The 20182-nt window shown below is 44.2% G+C and overlaps 1 protein-coding gene across 2 annotated transcripts in view; it reads left to right on the forward strand.

Annotated features, from left to right (window-relative positions):
• Window positions 1–20182, forward strand: part of roraa (RAR-related orphan receptor A, paralog a) — a 188421-nt gene that overhangs the window by 160715 nt on the left and 7524 nt on the right. For both annotated transcript variants that reach the window (XM_085461848.1, XM_085461849.1), the window contains 7 exons: window positions 12628–12713; window positions 14319–14460; window positions 16411–16806; window positions 17446–17567; window positions 17673–17805; window positions 18788–18895; window positions 19884–19994. In XM_085461848.1, coding sequence (XP_085317974.1) covers window positions 12628–12713; window positions 14319–14460; window positions 16411–16806; window positions 17446–17567; window positions 17673–17805; window positions 18788–18895; window positions 19884–19994 — 1098 coding nt within the window. The remainder of the gene's footprint in view (window positions 1–12627; window positions 12714–14318; window positions 14461–16410; window positions 16807–17445; window positions 17568–17672; window positions 17806–18787; window positions 18896–19883; window positions 19995–20182) is intronic.

Below are 20182 nucleotides of genomic sequence, written 5' to 3' on the forward strand. Positions count from 1 at the left end.
ATTGAAAAGAGTTTGCAACCTTTTAACACACTTGCACACACTAGCACTGACAGTCAAGCTCCATTATCTGACAGCTGGAGAGGTTAAAAATAACTGTGCTTGCAGCAAATTAGACGTATCATTTGGCTTCTAAGTGAGAGATGAATCTTTGTGTGGATGCTCCTGCCATGCCGTGACACAGGGGCAATATATCAGGCTGTGTTTGCCTGTCTTTCTCATAAACTCCAAATGGAATTGTAAACAGATGAAGCAATTTTACACCAAATGTATTCTCTCTGAGTCGCTCCTATGCTACAGTGAGAAGCCCAGCTACCACAGATATATACAATACTGCCCCATGTGCTCTCAAGCCAAAGTAGATAAATCATAATTTGGCCGCCTGCAGGATTATTGCTATCGCTCAAAGCCAATCCTTGAAGTGTTTTATGTGTTACTTTTTTATCTGATGATAAATCTGGTGTTATTGCATATATGTGGGGAGGACTTTGAAAGATCTCACTGGCTATTATTTTTGCTGCTCGCACATGAAGCCATATTTGCACATGATTTACAGCAGTATTAGCCATATGTACACTTAAAGAAACACTAGTCAAGTTTTCAATATCATTCAAAAGCCCCGTGCCCAATTGTTAATGCACTTATTGTGCAATGTAAGAAGGTGGAGCGTTAGTTGCCTTTTAAGATGTTAAAAGACGTGTAGCGGAGGTATCCATGTTTCACTGGGGTAAGTAAAGAGATTTCCATGGGAGGCTTAGGTGACAGCAGAGGTATTCGTTTCCTCTAAAGACCCAACAACATCATTGTTAATTCATTGCTATTTAATGACTTGCTAGAGAAGGTGCAGGAAGGATGATCTTTGTCTCTGAACACAATCTCTTGTATTCCCTTGCTTAAGACCCGTGCACTAAATTTGTCACCGACTGCGTAAAACTGCATTCACCCCGAGTTTTAAGTTCGGGTTCTGCGTGTTTGCTGAGCGCAGTGTGGTCCTGACTGAGTCTACTTGACATGATTTATTTCATCCTGCTTAACTGGCAGGTATTGATGAGATAGAGGGATAAATACAGTAGAGTGATGGAATTAAAGCCCACCCTATTGTTCCCATGCTGTGCATCACTGACACATGAGACTCATGTCTCTCATTAAAGAAAGTAAATGCTTCAGGCATTCTCCCTGCAAAAGCATCGGGTTTGCATGCGCGTCTGCGTGCACACTTGTGTGTGCTTGTGTGTGTGTGTGTGTATGTGTGGGAAGCTATCTCAGTTATTTTCACTCCGTATAATCTCCCCCTTCTTGCACAATGGATTTAGCTTAGCCTTGAAGAGGGTGAGAGCACAAATTGCGGCTGACTCTAAACAGCATTCACTGTGTTGACTGGACATGTGATTACATTAAACAACAGGCAAGACTATTGATTATTTCATTAACTTTAAAGTATTGCCCGTGAAAAGGACAACACAGCCGTTCTTCTTGTAGCCTTTCTCTGATACTGAAGCATCTTTGTGTTGCACCGCTGGGCAATCCCCGTTGTTTCCTATATGATGCTTCTAAGCCACTAAAGGAATCCAATCTTAACTATGCAAAAGAGAGAAGGAGAGAGGAAGATGGAGAGGGGGAGAGAGAGAGAGCTTTTTCCACTTTACGTGTTCAGCAGGCACTTGGCTGTGCATCTAAATTTTGGGAAGCTGGTGTTAACTCTATATTTGGATTCCACTGGAGTGGATTAAGGATTCTTTACTGCAAACCCACGGGATTCTCAGAGACATAAAAAGAGGAGACTGTATGCATCCGTGCTATACAAATAATTGCAGGTTTCAAATAGTGTAATTTCAAGCACCAGCTATATGGAAGAGTGTGGGCTTTGATGTACAAATCCACAATTCACGGGGGATTAGCACCCCAAAGGTTAGCAGTTGCTAATTACAGGAGATTGGTTATACATATCTAACAAGGCAAGAAGACAGCCTTAATAAATGTGAGGATTCATCAGGAACAAGGATAAGCGGCCGTGATAAGCGGACATGTATCCGAATCGCTGTGGATTGATACACCGTAATGCCCTTGTTCATACAGTGGAATAAAAGAAGTAGTTGTCTCTTCTGTTGTCTCTGCAAACAGTGCACCTTGCGCGATATGAGATTTTCAGGATGCATTTGTGAATGCAGATTTGTGCAATCATATAAATTAACCTCTCAGATATTCTTCCTGTGTCTCTTACTGCAGCACTTTCTTTTTTTTTTACTGTATTTCGCTTGCAGCGTTCAGTGCTGCATTACCATAATCCTTCCACAAACCACCACTGGCTAAACGAATCTATTATTTTTGCCTGGAGCCAAAAAGATGCAACCAAATGCAATGCATTGAGGGAAATGAAACTTGCGATAAGATGCACATTTTCTCTATAATAGCCTGTCTACAATGAATTTTCTGCCCAGAGTTGAAAGTGTCAGTGTACTTGACCTTTTAATAATATGTACGTTGTAAGCTAAAAGGGTGGAAACCAAGCCAAAGGACGAAAAAGAACAAAACAAAACAGGAATTGAAAAAATCTTAATTCAATTCTGCACACAGCATTTATCCTGGCTCTGACTTACTGGCCATATGGGGTGTTGATTCCCCCTGACTGACAACAGCAGACCTGAGCAGTGTGGCCTTCTGTTTTCATATGGCCCTAAATTAAACATGTCCGAGCTAAGGCAGGCACTTGCTCTGCCGCAGGAAATGCTTTTTCATCTCCTAATGAATGTGCCTGAGGGGATCCCACAGGGGGCTCCACTTCACCCCTCATTAGGCGGGGTGCTGCCTCTGCCTTCATGTTTAGGAGCAACCTCCTGGAGTGGGACCTCCCACTTCATCTGAACGTCCCACGCTCTCCTGCCCCTGGACTAGTGGACTGCACTGCTCCTCCCAACTTCTCTTTTACAGCCTCTCGCTCTCCCCGTCTCCACTACTTCCTCCTCATCATAAAGCAGCTCATCTTAGCGTCACAGACCTGGAATGACAGGAATGAGAGGATGGACCATGCTCCTAATGTCATTTTAATGGCCCTTTTTGGTCTGTTGGGGTTGTGATTTATTTCTGTACACACACACTTCTAATGTCCTCCTAAATATCTACTAGATTGCTTTTTTTTTTTAAACAAGAAGTCATAAATGCAAGTATTTTACAAGTCCTGATGAGGGTGACAAGCTAATCAAAAGTCTTCGAGAACCTCCACTTTCCTCCTATCATGTTGCCTTCATTATGGCCTCAGACAGACGGGGTTGTTATGTCAGGCGCTGAGGGCCAGACATGCTGTGCAGTGGCCTTGATTAGCAACAAGAAGTAAGAAGTGGAGAGCTTAAGAACTGTGGAGGACCCTTTATTACGCTCTAGCATAGACGCATCCTCCCAGTGCAGCGTTGCGTACCCCCGTCATGTAGAAAATATTGACAGCTTCCTGTCACTAATGAAGCAACAAAGCACAGACGATTCCTGGCTGTTTTGAGGCAGCAGGAAGGGAAGAGGGATATACAGGTTGTCAGCTGACTCTGAGAGCCTTTGCATGGCAGCAGAACAGGCTGAAGAGCCGACTGTTATTCCAGGGCTTTGGGGACGCGTTTATGCAATCATTAATCTTGGCACTTGTTTATTTGCCTGGGATTAGAGCACCAAAGCACCAGCAGTCAGGGAAGCTGGTTCACCAAAAGGTAGCAAAGAGCGCTCAGGCCTTCCATTGTAAGCAAAGTGTGCAAGGAGGGAAGCATGCTTTGCGCATGGCTGCTTAATCCTGCCATGTTAAACAAAACCAGGCCAGTGTTTGTAGGACTATGAAAACAGCAGTGTGGGGGGGAAATGTGCCTCACACGCTGTAAGCAGTCTATGAACTCTGTGTGGCAGTAGGTACTCCTTGTGCACCCCTGTCGTCTAGGAATGCCTTTCATACGGTCTGTTACATCTAGAGGAAAGGAGGATGACGGTGAAATTGCTCAGCAGCTCCTCCACCAGAGATTATCGCAGATTTTATTTTTATATTCTGCAAAAATGACTGAAAACCCCTTTTTTGGGACAAATGTAAGCTTTTCAAAAACGGAATTAATTCACTTGATTGTGAGCTCAGTGGCAGTGTATTTTCAAAAATGTATATTTAGAGGGTTTAAGGGAAGAAGTATAGTCTCTAACTGTGGGGCTCAGATGCACAGGAATTATAAGAAGATATCACTACTATATATATATATATATATATATATATATATATATATATATATATATATATATATAAATGGAATATACACCTAATTTCCTACAAGCCTGTCAGATACTGTGTAACTTGACGCTCGCTTGCATTCATGATTACCACTAAAGTGACACAGCAGTGTGCTCACACTTAAGCAGAACCCTTAAAATTCATTGCCTCAGTCTGCTTATCATGGCCAACAATGCAAATATATTTTGGATTGTTGCAATGTCAGTGCAATCATTTTGTGCATTTAGTAGCAGTGGGAATGCATAATGAATGAAGGAAGTGCTCATAGACACTAATGCTCAAGTGTATTGTATATAGATTAGATCATGGCTGTATTTCACTTTCATCTACACCTAGAAAAGGCCAAAATAATCTTTGAAGGCCATGTAGTCACAATGTTTGTGTGTGTTTGTGTGTGTTTGTGTGTGTGGGTGCACTGGTATAAAATAGAGCAAAGCAAATGTGGGCCAAGAGAAAAGCAGAAAAAGGGGGGGAGTGAGCCCAGCGAAGCAGGCACTTTGAGAAAGCTCTTCTTCTCGGGCCCCATGACACCGGTGATCTGTAGAAAGGTTGGGTGCCTCTAGTTTCAGCTCTATCAAGCTCTGGATCTTTGAGCAGCAGGATTCAGTATCCCAGCTAATGTAACAAGGCTCATTTGTCTCAATCACACGTCCCTGGAAGTATCGGCTGGCCATTGATGTCATTCATCTTCCCTGTCCTTGCCTGCTCTTTTTCAGCTGATGAAAACCAAAGACCTTCAAGCAGAATGGCAGAGGTAGTGCTCATCAGCCCTGCTGCGAAAGTTGTTGAGTAACGGAGATGCCACGCGGAGCATTCATTGTTTAAACTAATAGACTAGAATAGCTTTCAAAGACAAACAGCCCTACACATGTTTTGGCAACATGACTTTGTAAATTTGGGATTTACTTTGACATTTCCTTAGCACGTTGTCACAAGACGGCGAAAGCATGTGCTTTTATCTTGGTTCGTTTCAACAGCGTTCGTCTTTGTCCGCCGCTGGAGTCGGTAAAGAGCACCAGCAGCTGACAAATGTGGCAGTCACAACAAATGTTATTAAAAGGATTTTTTTAAATTCAGGTTGTGGGTAGTGGGATAAAAAAAAAATCTTGGTATTGTAATATTATCTGCCGTTTAATTTGGTCTTGCACGGCATAATAAAATAGTAAAAATTTGACTTTATTTTTAAAGGGTGACTTGCAGTGTGGATTCTCTTGAGATTTTATTCTATGTTATTTAATTTTTGAAGAGATATTGTATTATAACACTGCTGTGCTGTGTTCCTGCCCAGAGGTTGCTTCAGCTGATGTCAGCTCCAGTGGAAATACTGACTCGAGCCATATCTGGAGGCTTATGCCGAGCTTCCCCATTCGATGGAGCAAATCAAGATCGTGATTACTATCTGGCTCGTGCAGCCAGTCCGCGTTGTCTGGAAACATGTTTTCCTAAGCAGACCACAGAGGGACAATTACTGTCAGCTGAACTATTCAGCCTGCTCTGCATGTGTGTTCTGGCTGTGTGCCTCTGACCCACTGACCCTGAGCAGCAGCATGAGATGGGACCTCCAGCTTCCCTCCTCTTTTCCCCTTTACATCTTTGCTTCACCCCCAATGTTTAATGAACTGAAGTGAGCAAAAAAAATTTTTAAATGTCGAAAAACGCACGTGTGAGTGTATGTTTTGATTTCTTTGTGTGAAACAGCAGAATGATTCGATTCAGAACGCCCAGAAGAATCCTGGTTGTCTTACAGAAACGCATACTAATACAGCAATTATAGGAGGAAGGAAGTTGTGGTGTGTCGCAGTGTGGCAGCAGCAAATTCCCCTGGTGCACTGGAACAAGACTCTTTGTTGTTATGTAAAGGTTTCCGCGTGTAATTGCAGTGGATATTTTTGAAAGATTCATTATTTATATATTCCTGAGTTTTTTTCTGGAAGAGCCTACTCGGCTGCCATCGCTGCAGGGAGTTTTGGGACTGAGAGGTGCTTAACTAAGGCACTGTACCACAGTCGAGCCTTTAACTATTGCCCCTTTAGTTGAAGTGGTCAGAATGCAGGCTCCAAACATCACATGATCCTCAACCAAATCATTCAACCAGCAGCTCTTGCACCAGTCCATCAGTTGGCCCTGTGTGATTTGAGCCTCAGTGATTTTGACTTTTGATGCATCCCAATGACTTGCTGCAGAACGTGTGAGTAGAGCATAAAATGCACATTTACTCGAGTTTTATTTTTTATATACGTCATAATAACCAAGGATGGATGACATGCGATCTTAATGAACTAAATACTTTGCAACTTTGTGATGCATTTTTTTGTGGCTCAATATATAAGTGAGTTCTGTCGTACCGGTTGTGTTTTGTCATTAAAGCAAACAGCGCGAGCTTTTCTCCAAGGCACACATGTATGCTCATGTGCACACGCTTGCGTGCACGCAAGGGGCGTGCCCTCTGGTCCCCAGCACCGAGGCACAACTTCACTTGTCACTACAGTTGCAGACGAAATGGGAATATGTGGGGGGAAGATGGATAGAGGGGGTAAAGAGTGATGGGGTGTGGGGGGGAGATTTGAGCTCAGGTGGGAAAGACAAGGGAGGGAAAAGAGCACCGCACACATGCTACCCTTCATGGTGCTCGTCTGCTCAGTAAACCCAGGCTTTTGTTGTTTCCCCTAGAGTGCAGGAAAGCAGACTCCCAGTCAGGAAGCTCCTCAATCTTTGTCACAACAACACATAAATTAGTGCCCAAATTACTGTTACGCCGGTGGAGAAAGAGACATGGAGAGAGATGTCTTGTGCTGTGGTTTGGGAATACGTCTTCCCCTCTCTCCTGCTCCCCCTTCATAGAGGGTGTCAGAATGCACTTCAATAAAACAGTCAAGTAAATACAGGCAGATACATGAAGAGAGAAGCACTGCTGTGTTGTACAGGCATCTGGAGTTGGGCAGTGTTAAATATTAATAGGCCTCACACATACACACACACACACACACACACACACACACACACACAAACAAACACAGAGATGTATGCTTGAGTTCATCCAAAAAGCAGCCCAGGGCAATGGTCCAGACCTGAGCTTTGCTAAAGTCACTGCACTTCTATGAAGGAATAATAGGGAAGGGCTTAAAGAGCCCCCTCTTTTTTTCTTTTTTTGAAACTGGAATAGGTCTTCAGATATAGCTGGTCTCTAGTGAAGTGGGATCACAGCTTAGGCAGCTAAATGATTGGGGGGAATTAGCAAAACTCAGCATAAAGACATCAAAATGTGTCAATTATGTCCTTCCTCACGCTAATCCCTTTGGTCCAAATATTTTTGATGACTTGTGTATATTTATAGGTTGAATAGAAGCTGTTTCACAGTGATGATATAGAGTTTAGGTCTGCAGGTTTGTGGGTTGTTTTTGTGTATGCGTGTGTGCTGCCGACCAGTAAATGCCATTAGAACAGCACTATGGTAATATGCCAACTGCCTCCGATCCCTAAACAAATAACACATTTATACTATTCTGCCTGTGTTCCGTGCCATGACTGTCCTTTGCCACTGACATTCAAATAACCTTTCTTCTGCTGCATAAATGGGAATAAAAAAGTATTGTGTTGTGTGACTTCACATGACAGCCGAGCCCTGGCAGATAAAAAGAGGCAGAATTCTGATTCCATCTCTTGTTAGGCTGTCGTCGCTCTACAGCTCGATCTGACTGTTACGGGAATCTGTTCAGAGAAGACTCTGTTTATCAACCGACAGCTGATCTCCATTTCCAAATGGGAAGTTCATGTAAGGAAAATAAATAGACGCATAATGATGGAGAAACATTGCTTAGTGCGCATTTGCCAGACAGTTCAGTGCCTCTGGTGTTTGCGTGTTGACCGCGTTTGAAGGCTCTGTAAGAAAATGTGCTTTGTATAACTGTCTTGGGAGCCGATATCCCCATAAGCTTTTGTTTTGATTTGTTGCTAAATATTTTAGAAAGATAATATATTAGCACACTTTGTTATGTGTGGGAGAGAATTTGCTAATCTGCTCATAATGCTGTGCCCTGTCCAGTTCCTTACATAATCTCTGACATGAGCCCGCTGGCTTGCGTCACTCTGTCATTGACAGCTGTCAGCACAACACGGCTGTCACACATAGAGAAGCCAATGTTTGGGGGTTTTTTTGTTGGGTTTTTTTCCCCAGAGTGGTGTACATTGTAAATGAGCCCCCCAAAAAAACAAAAAGAAATATTTTATTCCCGTACGGAGCAGCGTAGAAGCTTTGGTTTCAAACCTAATTTATTCTACACATCTATCACATGAAGGCTATGGGAAAATGATTTAATGGTCCAATCGAGTAATGGGTTAAGCTCTCAGCATTATGATGGTGGCCCAGGCATGGGTCTGTAATGTAAGGGATAATCTTAATCCGTCAACGTTATGTCAGTAGTCCAAGGGTTCAGTGGGAACAGCCAGGAGATTTTGACTAGTAGTGATTTTCCATGTTGGCACAAGCCTGTAGGATTTTCAGTTGCTCTATGGGTTGTTTTTTTTATCTGCATGCTACAGTGAATAATATGGAGAGAAAAAAACGAGGAATTACCTGAATTAATGGTTTGTTTACATCTGACAAGAATACAGTCTATATCTGATACTAGGGCTGTTCGATATAACGATATATATCGGATGACGATATAAAAACGTGTGATTTATATCGTTGTCAGGACGATAAATGTCTTATATCGGGATATGAGATTTTGGTCATATTGCGCAGCCCTATCTGATACCATGAGCAGGTCCTCTCAGTGCACACTTACTTGTTCTTTTCATCAGCAGTCATTTTATTCTTCACCTTGATAGAATCTTGCGCATCATTCCTTACATCTTTAATTTAAATTTGCATCACGCAGGCGAATGTGTTTTTATCTGCTAATAGCTGCTTACTCAGTGGTTAGGCAGCGAGTAAGCAGCCTCGGTAAACTGTTAGCGTGGACTTTGTAAATTGTTATGAGCGGTCAGAGTTGAATGATCGTTTCCTGGTCCTTGTTAATGTGTGCTGAAGTTTTAATAAAGGGGCTGATGATCTCAGGGCTGTGAAGAAGACAGTGAAGGGCACCGAGTGAGCATACGGAGGCCTCACTGCCCCATTGTACATGTGCTCTGAGTGACACGTCATCCTCTCAAAAGGCCTGCCAGTGTTGTGAATCAGTGTCCTTGAACTGCTCAGACACAGACAGACAAAGAACAAGCTTTAACATTCTGTTTCACTGTCTGCTCTCTTTGCCATGCCTATCACCCAAGCCCACCCGCACCTCGCTGCAAATGCTGTATACAGTCCTGATAAGATTGTGTTGTGGTGTGATTCAAACGTAATCTTGGCATCTCAGCAGGTGTCTCTGAAGTGTCCTGCGTGCAGAGGCCATCTCACAGTGCTGTGAGGAGCAGCGGGCTGCTGGGATGGACTTTAGCATGACTGCCTGTCTAACTGTGCCTGGCTTTGATGTCGTAAACAGAGCAGGCAAGGCTGGCTGACAGGGAAGTGGCAGGCAGAGAGGCAGGCAGAGAGGCAGGCAGGCAGGCAGGCGCGGTGAATGGGATCAGTGGCACTGCACCGGTCAAGCTCAAGCGAGCCAGCAGCTGCCTGTTTCACACCAAGAGGCAGTTAACACCGCAGCTCATGTCAATAGATATTGACTGCCAGATTGGGAGTGCTTATAAGTGTAGGCCTTTCTGTTTGATTGGGTCCCCTCTGTGAATTCAGTTCAAATCATCCTCAGTTGTCTGAAGTGTGGCTTAGGGGCCTCATGACCAGTCACTCAAAGGGGCAAATATTGACTGATGATTTAGGTGACTTCATGGTGTATTTGATCTCCGTTGTGCCATTGCTCATTTCTTCTCCTTGACCCCTTTCTTTATGAAAGCAGCTCAGCCTAGCGTGGAAATAACTATATGTTCGAAGTGATGTCTTTTCTCCTACAAGAAGCTATGGAGCCTGTCTCAGCTGGTCCAGAGACAAACCCTTTTTATTGTTGAGTGCACTGAACATCTAGGGGCTTGTGCAGCGGTGGAGGGAGAAGAGTGTTAGCTAGTGAGACTGTGTGCACTCAGGGCCTTCATGCTGCAGATAGGGCTATGTGAGGCATGCTTGTGTGAATGTATGCCCTGCCTAGCCTGGCACCCCTGTGTCTATACTCCCACTGCTTTCACCTGATGTGGCACAGCCTCTGTCAGGCCTGAGTGAGCGCCCAGCCAGCTCCGCTTCTTCAGGAGAGATGAAGGCATCTCACAGCTATGCTGTGGGGGTGGGGGAAGCTAGCAGCAGCCTAAGCCTGAAGCTATCAGAGGCTGGAGCTCAGAGCCAAAAGCCTGTGGGCTGGATAGGGTGGGTGGAAGCTTGGCTTAACTTGGCAAGACAACCATAGCTACAGCCCTGCACTGCCACCCAATGGCTGGGGCCTGCCCCTACAACCTTTAGTTCATCATAACCACAGCTAGTCATAATTACAGCACGCTTCAGTTGTTGTGAGTGCATGTCAGAACAAATTATGTAAGTAATGAGGCTGAAAATGCTAAAGGAGTCGAAACACACTGCACTGCTAATGCTCATGCGGGGAGAACACAAAAACAAACAATAGAGTGCACTCATACAGAGATAGACCTAAATCAAATAACAAGTAACTGTGCACAGTAAGGAGAAGATTAATTATGAATTAACCCTCTCAGTTAGGTTGTCAAAGCCCGCCTCCTGCCTGGATTTCACTCTAATCCGGGCCGATGAGGTGCAGTGCCCTCTATTGTATGTGAGAATCGCAAATCACAGGAGGTGTTGTCTGGAGGAGAATTAATTGTGCATGTTCCACCACTCCCTTTTGTTCGTTTTGCTAAAATGTAGGCTAATTCCAAGTAAACATGGCTGGTCTTGTTGACTCCAGCAGTGCGAGGAGAACAGACAGATTCCTGAATGAATAGAGTGTGGCTCCCGGGTTAGTGGATTAGAGTCTGTGTGTTAAGGGCCTCTCCCGGGCATGCCTCCGGGACAAGGACATTATCCACATGACACATTATAGGCTCGTAGGCAGCTGATTAAAATGGGCAGGGATCTCTGGATTGAACCCCACAAAAGTACTTTTGATGTGATCAAACTAGTTTAAAGAGGCTGGTTGTTAAGGTGTTGAAGGGGATATTTAAAGCTCCTTGTCTTTAGAAGAGACCTGAGGCATTGTAGTAGACAGTTAGGCCTTGTTAGAGGGGTGAGGCTGATGTAATACTTTGACACTGTGAACGTGCCACTATATTTTAAAATATTATAATTTCTATTTCATCCCTGCAAGACAAATCATAATATTCCTCCACTAATTGGTATAGACTTGTGCTGCAACAACTCATTGCACCGTGATTGGCTGGCTCCAGGTTGGTTAGTTAAAAAAAAAAATCCCAAAAACCATTAGATTGTGAGAAAATATCCTGCGGTGATCTTTCCTCGATTTAGATCAGATAGTGGCGTTTGTCTGGCGCTGTAGTGCACTGTTGGGATGGCGGGACTGAGATGCTAGAGATGTGGAGGAGGGCTTTGAGATAGAGATCTCTGGAGTGGGGTGGGGGTGGAGGTGGAGAGGGATGGTAGCATCAGTGGCTGCAGTGATAAAGCTGAAAGCAGTGGGACGAGCTGGGAGTTCTGTGTCTCTGATGTCTGTGTGTTCTGTCTGTTCTGCTGTGTTGCCCTGTGGTCGGCTCCTGAGGAGAAGGCCAACGATGGATGAGGGCTGTCCCCTCGTTGCTTTTGTCCTCTTAAGGCGGGTGAATCACAGGCCTGTCAACAGCACAACACCACAGCCAAACCGCAACTGAACCCTGTAGCGTATACAGAGGTGCACATGCAGTCGCTGCCACAGCTCCCTGCAGCACAGCGGGCATGTTATGATTCTTTGTGGCCACGGTGGATTTACTCCTGGGTTTTTTATGGTTCTGAAATATATACGAGGCTTCATGAAGTCAAGTTTTCCAGCGAGGAAAACATCTCCTCGTGTGGCTAAATGAGTCATTGCCGTAATACAAGGCCAATATTAGTGCTCCTGTTGTACATTAAGGATTATGGGTAACTTTTCTTCTAGAGGTTGTGTTTAGGATCCAAAATGACACTCTGTTTACATTGCTGCTTGTAAGGAGTTAAAATGGCCTCCTTGCTTACACACAGACACACACACAGACACACATTACAAATCGGTAAATATTCAGCTAATGCTGTGTGGAAGTGAAGATTCAAAAGCCATCGGATGAGATGTTTTTAGAAGCACGGTGCTCTTTCATGTACCGACATGGATCCATGGTGAGGGTGTTGTACGGTGACTTGTGACAGCAACGTTTTTATTTATTTTTTTTCTTCTTCTTTCGTTTCCTTTTCTTCTCCGCAGCTCAAATCGAAATAATTCCCTGCAAGATCTGTGGAGACAAATCATCAGGCATCCATTACGGTGTGATAACATGTGAAGGCTGTAAGGTAAGCATCAAGAGACCGAACCCGTTTGTGCCAAGGGAGGTAGTGTGCCTGTGTGCACGCAAAGGGACAGAAGAGCTCAAAGAGGAAAGACTGGGAACGCCGGGGAAGTGCCGAAAGTTGCTTGCGAGGAAAAAATACACTTGAAAATGTTGCGGAAGTTTTGCGACGATTTGGAGAGGGACTGCAAAGCAAAGACACGCGGAGTGTGATCATTAAAGTGGTCAAGCACCGCAGAGGACATCACAGAAAACCACAATTAGTAGGACAAAGTCATTCCTCTGCCTTGCTTTGCCTTTCCCTCCCAGGGACGTGTCTTTTGCTGTTTTTGCTTTTGCTGCAGCCTGCTCTTCTTGAAATAAAATGATCAAAAGCACAGTGCTTTGAATTATAGCAGATTGTTGGCTGTTTGCTACAGTGTGTTGCTTCTATTGAAGCCACCTTTTGTACTGTTTCAAATGCACCAACCATTCACAGTGAGAGGAATTTTGTGCTTAGAGTGTATTCTTGTCCCCATGCTTGTCACCAGGCACATCATTAGCATTCCTCAGCCAGCCTGCACCTTTGCTGTTTGCTCCTGGTTATATATGTGCACGTGTGTGTGTGTGCGCACGTGTGTGTGTGTGTGTGTGTGAAGGAGAGAGAGGCAGACAAGAGAGGGACAGAGAGAGTTTCCTTTCCTGCACTCTTCTCCCTCACATAGGAGCTTGCAGGGACAAAACACTAAAGAATAAACTGCTGAAATCTATCTTTAATGACTGCTAATTAGTCCAGGCAGAGAGGCCTTTAATGATATGTGCGAGTACAAAAGTTTGGACCATAAATCATAGCATTATTAAAGAGTGCTGCTTGTCACTGGCAGTTTTAGTCGGTTTCCATAATGGCTTCTATTATAAAGCAACTTGGCAGCTGTCAGCTGTTTTCTTGTAATTAAACAGCCAATGAGCAGCTAATTAAGACATATGTGTATGGAGCAGTAGAGTGGGGCATGTTAATGATGTGCTGGAATCAATTCATTAAGTCAAAGGATGAGGAATCAGGTCGGTGTGCATTCACAATCCTTTAACACCGCGCATGCCAGTGCTGCGTTAATCAACACTAATAACCATCCACTGTTATCATTCCTACCCAAACACAACACCCTCATGCTGTACTCACGGTTGAAATGCAGCACTCCTAAGATACTACAGTAGAAAATATAGTCACGGTAGTATTGTTATGTATCAATTTCATATTAATAATTTAAAAAAAACACCACTTGGAAACAGTCACGGTCAATGAGTAATATGTTAAGCACAGTGGTAAACAGATCACTTTTTACAGAGCACCTTTTAACCTTACTGGTTCTATAAAGCATTTTACATGTTTGTTATTCACGCACACACATCTGAAGCAACTTGGTGACTTTCGCGAGGAAGCTTCAGCATGTCGAGGACGTTAGCGATTGAACCCATATGATTAGCAGACAAACCTCTCTACAACCTGAGCTACGGCTATGCTATTGACATGGGGCATGAATTGATCCTTCGAGATGAAAACATGACTTCACTCACACAAGTTTTTCCAGTAACCCGAGCTGTTTCCTTGTCTGTCCTCTGTTTAATGCAGGGCTTTTTCAGGAGGAGTCAGCAGAGCAATGCAGCTTACTCCTGTCCCCGTCAGAAGAACTGCTTGATCGACCGCACAAGCCGCAACCGCTGCCAGCACTGCCGGCTGCAGAAGTGCCTGGCAGTGGGCATGTCACGAGATGGTAAGTCCTCTATGGAAGAGGAGAAGCAAGTGGGTGGATTTAGCAGGGTGGCATGGTGAGTGGTGAGATGTGAAGAGCCCCGGTTCAGGCTCCTGTGTGGGCAAACGTGTGCTCCGCTAAACCGCCTTTGGATCGATGCTTCAGGGAAACTGTTGGACACTGACCTCCCCGTAAAGGGAGCAAAAAGAGCTTCCTTGTGGCAGTGAAAATATCAAACTTACTGAGAAGCAGCTCTAATTTACATTATCAAGTCAGTCTATATCTTTTAGCAGCTGTGTATTTGAATCTCGCTGGAGAGACAAAGAAAATCTGTAGGAATGAGATGAGATAATGTCGTTATTCTCAAAGGGGTACAACAGACATTTCCAAAGGAATTCTTGGCACGAGAACATGTTAAGCTGTCAGTCTGTGTTCATTCTCTGCCAGTAGTAGGTGAGCACTATGTCTGTGGGCCTAATTTGTTGCTGTGATAGAAACTAGGTTTGATGAAATACAAGGTTGTTAGAGGTTGTCATTAGTCCTGCTGCAGCTGAGATGCAGTAATGGGATCACACAGGTGGGGGTGTGTGCAGAGGGGCTCCTGCTGTGCCAGGCTGGTCCAAACTAGACTGGGCTTAAGAGATTCTATCAGAACAGAGCAGAGCCATGCCATTTTTCTGTAAATGGCACAGAGGGATGTGCACAGACATGTGAAAACTTGAACGGAGTACAAGCGAAGAGACTGGTACAACTTCATAGACACACATGCACACTTATTAAATTAACACAGAAGTGCATTAGCACCGTGTGCGCAGCTATCCAGTATACATTATTACATGCACGTATGAAGACACACTCATGTATAAACACACACTCTGGACAGTAGAAGGTGACTCTTACCTTCACTGAACACACCAGAGCCCATCTGCCCGAACTCTTCTCTGCTGTTCCACTCACTTTCCACTGTGCATACACACACACATACACACACTGTGACCGGCTGACTTATTGCCAGGCCCCCAGAACACCGGCCAAGAAGTCTCATTCACAGAACCAATGTTTAGTCTGGAAACCTTAAGGTGGGAGGCAGACACTTGGGCTGTTTGATTGTCTGATAAGCTTTTCTGGTTCCTTTCCACCTTTACCTCTGCATTTGTGAAGCTGCTCATAATAATCTCTAAATCAATATAATTAATGCTGATCCCCCCCTAGATAAAAATATGTTGTAAATTAATGGGAATAACCCGTGGCTAAAATATATGGTGTGCTGCTTTCTGATAGTAAAGCACAGTTTATAGATGAAGGGTAATTAAATTGCCTAAGACTTTAATTTCTTCCCAAAAAATTCCCAAACGTGTGAGAAAACTCAGTCTGTGCAATTCCATTGTATTTCCTAGAGACAAGTGTCAGTATACTTAAAGATGAGGCAAAAGAGAATGCCATATAATTTAAAATCTTTTACTAGGTTTGAAAAAATAATCGTATTGAGTGTTTTCTCCTAGATGGACTGCTTTGGGGAAGTGTTGAAATGAATGCAAGTTTTCTTCAGCTTGAGTGTAGGCAAGCTTTTGCCTGACACAGCATGCATATGGTGAAATCGAGAGCACAGGAGAGGGGAGAAAGTGGCTCGACTGTAAATTACAGCAAATCAAAACAGTACAAATCAGATCAAAACTGGTAAATAACTAACAATATATTTATTTATTTCATTATTTAATTGGTTACTTTAATGTAAGGCATTTGGGGGAGAGTGCTTTGATAAAACACTGATTCTCAAAAAACAGTGATATTCTATGTACGCCCAACCCGCTAGTAAAACTAGTAGTGGTTCACAATCACTTGACTGTGAATACAATAAGTAAATTAAACTTAGTACATTTATTTTACTTGATGCAAAGATCCTTCATAGAAAGTGCCACCAATTCTGAGTGTTTTGTTAGTCTCACACTTGTCTTGTCCTGCTAATTACAGCAGTGAAGTTTGGTCGGATGTCAAAGAAGCAGCGAGACAGCCTATACGCTGAGGTCCAGAAGCACCGGCTGCAGCAGCAGCAACGTGACCACCAACAACAGCCTGGGGAGGCGGAGCCACTCACACCTAGCTACGGCCTCTCTGCCAGTGGCCTCACGGAGCTTCACGATGACCTCAGCGGCTACATGGATGGTCATACTCCTGATGGCAGCAAACCAGACTCGGCTGTCAGCAGCTTCTACCTGGACATTCAGCCATCTCCTGACCAGTCAGGCCTGGACATCAACGGCATCAAGCCGGAGCCCATCTGCGACTTTGCCCCAGGCTCTGGCTTCTTCCCCTACTGCTCCTTCACCAATGGAGAAACCTCCCCCACCGTGTCCATGGCTGAACTAGGTAAGGAGCAGCAGCGAGAGAGAGGGAGAGGCAAAAGGCAAAAGGAGACAGCAAAATGAAGGAGAGGGGGGGAACAACTCAACCGTGGGGCAAACGACACAAAGGTTGCTTAAAATAGCAGGAGGTTGGAGACTCATCTCCAACACTCATTAAAAGAGCCTCTTTTTTGTAATTAGTTTCCATTAATTAGGGCCAATCAGGATCCAGCAGGGCAGGCGTCTGGGGAAATCATTTTTTTAGGCTCCCCTGTGCCTAGGAACTCCTTTTAACAGATGTGTTTTCAAAACCATTTAAATTCTTATACTCAATATTTCTCTCAGAGAAAATGTGACCTTTGTTTCAGTGAGTAACGTGGCACCCCTCCTCCTTTCCATGCATTTGTGTCATAACTAGATTGGCTTTCCCTCAACCTTAAGCTATGAGCTTCCTGCAGGCAGTAAAAGGAAATGTCAACAAGCCTTTTCCCAGTCAAAAAAAGCCCACGCGTATCCGCCTCTCCTCCTTCACGAAGGCTCAGTAAATAAATCTTCTTTTCCTGTGGCATATTTCATCAGTGAGGTCTTCACTTTCACATAGCCTTGTGAGAAACATTCGAATCTCAACTGTGATCTTCCGTCTTTGTGACTGCTTGTGTTTCAGAACACCTGGCCCAGAACATTTCTAAGTCACACATGGAGACATGTCAGTATCTGAGAGAGGAGCTGCAGCAGATGACCTGGCAGGCTTTCCTGCAAGAGGAGGTGGAGAGCTACCAGAACAAGGTATCTTTACCACCGCTGTGCCTTTCTGGGTCTCCACAGCAGTTACAGTAATCAGAATCATTGTTTTAAAGTAGATAACCCATTCACTGTCCTATCTGTTCTTAGCCCCGGGAAGTCATGTGGCAGCTGTGCGCTATCAAAATAACAGAGGCCATTCAGTATGTGGTGGAGTTTGCCAAGCGCATCGACGGCTTCATGGAGCTGTGTCAGAACGATCAGATAGTGCTGCTGAAAGCAGGTATGACAGCTTGTCAACATGGCCTGTTGCCGTCAAACTCACCCACCACTACCAGCCCCGCCACCCCTCTCCTCTGGCATTGTCACAAGGGCGTAGCTGACCTGACTGCACAAAGCCCTCTTCTTCACAGGCACAGACAGTGTCACAGAGAGGAGACCCCACCCCGCCTGCTTTCCCTCACCGTCTCTGTCTCTCCCCGTTTGGCTCCGTTCATTACATACATAACAAAGGCAGACACAGCATTAGATAAGTCATGTGTTCCCGAGCTCAGATAATACCTATCATGCCTGCCGCCATTTCTCTCTCCTTTTCTCAAGCATCAGCGATGTCTGTTTAAACTTCTCTTAAGAGGATGCACTCACAGAATTGTGTATATATAACCCTGCTATGGCTCTTTGCACACAGTCACCTATATTTATAGACAAATACAGACACACATCTACCTCATATCCAGCAAACAAACAGCTCTCTTGGGTCCTTCCCTGGGTGTTTCTTTACATTAGCACAGCCCATACGAGTAACGAAATACAGAGCGAGATCCCTTGTCAGACATGACATTTTAAAACAGTAGCATCTCCCTTGGAGGCAATAATGGCTTCAGTTACATTTTCTTGATCCTCTTATCCACTCCCACAGAGTGGTGCAAATTATACAACACAATAAACACCTATCTATCTAAATAAAGGTTGAATGAATAAGCACTGTCACCAATGAATGGAGTACAATTTTTTATCAGGCATGTCATTATGGAAGAATAGCCTTCTGTCGATGATGTTTTCATCTGCAGAGGCTTTTTTTTTCTTCACTCTGACAGCAGGCTTCTTTATTTCAAAGTGGTTGTGTTAGTCATATTGTAGAAGATTAGCACAAAGCTAAATCATGTGTTTTGCATGGCTGACTGATGTGTAACTGTTGGGATAAAGGAAAAAAACAGAAATAACAAAGCTCAGATTCAGCATCTTATTCCTGTCTGTCTCCACAGGCTCTCTGGAAGTTGTGTTTGTCAGAATGTGCCGTGCCTTTGACACGCAAAACAACACAGTGTATTTTGATGGAAAATATGCTGGACCTGATGTGTTCAAGTCATTAGGTAAGTGGAGTGGGTTTAGGCACGTGTGTGTGCGCGTGTGCACTCATGCATTTGAATGACTGTGCATGTGTGTATTTTTGTGCTGCTGTGTTTGTGTGAGTGTGTTTAGTTGTTTTTTTTTTGTTTTTTTTACAGTGTATTACTCCTTTCTTTGTTGTAACAGCCAGAATTAGAGTCTGCTGTTCTGTTCTGCACAATGCTGAACGCCTCGAAGCAAACACTCATCCCTTCCTCACCTGGCATTGCTGTCTTTTCAGCGGTTATTTATGGTAGAACAGAGATCTTAGTGAGGCTCTGCTGCATATGGCTCCTGTAACTGTGGAATAAATAAAGCCAGACGGAGTGTCTTTAGGGAGAGTGCTATCAAAACTATCATTGATAGCCTGACATAAAACATCTCAGGCGAAAGCAAATAGAATTTGTGTCAGACTGCCATATTACTGCTAAGATGTCCCGCCGTGGATTTTTCCAGCTACCTTTTGACAAAAAAAAAAAATGTAAATGCATCCCATAGTGGCTGAAAAAGTGGAGAATTCTGTTTCTCATTGTGAGTTTGCATTCACTATCATTGTGTTTGTATACGAGTGAGCATGTGTGTGTACTATACCAGTGTCCTATGAATTCTGTGCCGAGAGGTCCACAGTGGGGGAGGCAGAGTGATGGGCTTCCCGAGCTGCCGTGGCATCCGCCTGTCTCTCTCTATCTCCGATAATTGATTTAACTAAAAGCCTCAATAGTGACCTCATTTTGGCTTGCATAACGCCACCCAACTGCCAAAAGTGACTCGTCTGGGAGGCAAAACTCAGTAAAAGCATTGCCTGTTCTGCTTAAGACGCTCCCATGTGCTGTCAGCACGCCACTCTTTTTCATTTCTCCCCCTTTCCTCTCCCCTCCCCGTGTGCCTCTCTCCCAATAAAGATCAAGAGTGAATGTTGTTCTTTGGTCTTCCATATCCTAAGCCCCCTCTCTCTGTCCTTTGCTGCGGCAGGCTGTGACGACTTGATCAGCTCCGTCTTCGAGTTTGGGAAAAACTTGTGTTCTATGCACCTGTCTGAGGATGAGATCGCCCTGTTCTCCGCCTTTGTGTTGATGTCTGCTGGTAGGTGTCATTCACGGTGCAAAGAGAGGGTGAAAAAAAGGCAAACATACATTCACCACAATAATGAACACACTGTTGCAGTCCTATTTTTTTCTGATAATTAAAATCTTGCATTTCAAGAATTGTGTTTGGCTTTGAAGAGCCCCACATGTGTTTTACAGCCACATAAAGATGTGACTATTTTCCTT

Source organism: Copadichromis virginalis, linkage group LG7 (assembly GCF_057382275.1).
Source record: "Copadichromis virginalis isolate Kocher_CV1m ecotype Utaka linkage group LG7, C_Virginalis_male_GT1.1, whole genome shotgun sequence".
NCBI lineage: Eukaryota > Metazoa > Chordata > Actinopteri > Cichliformes > Cichlidae > Copadichromis > Copadichromis virginalis.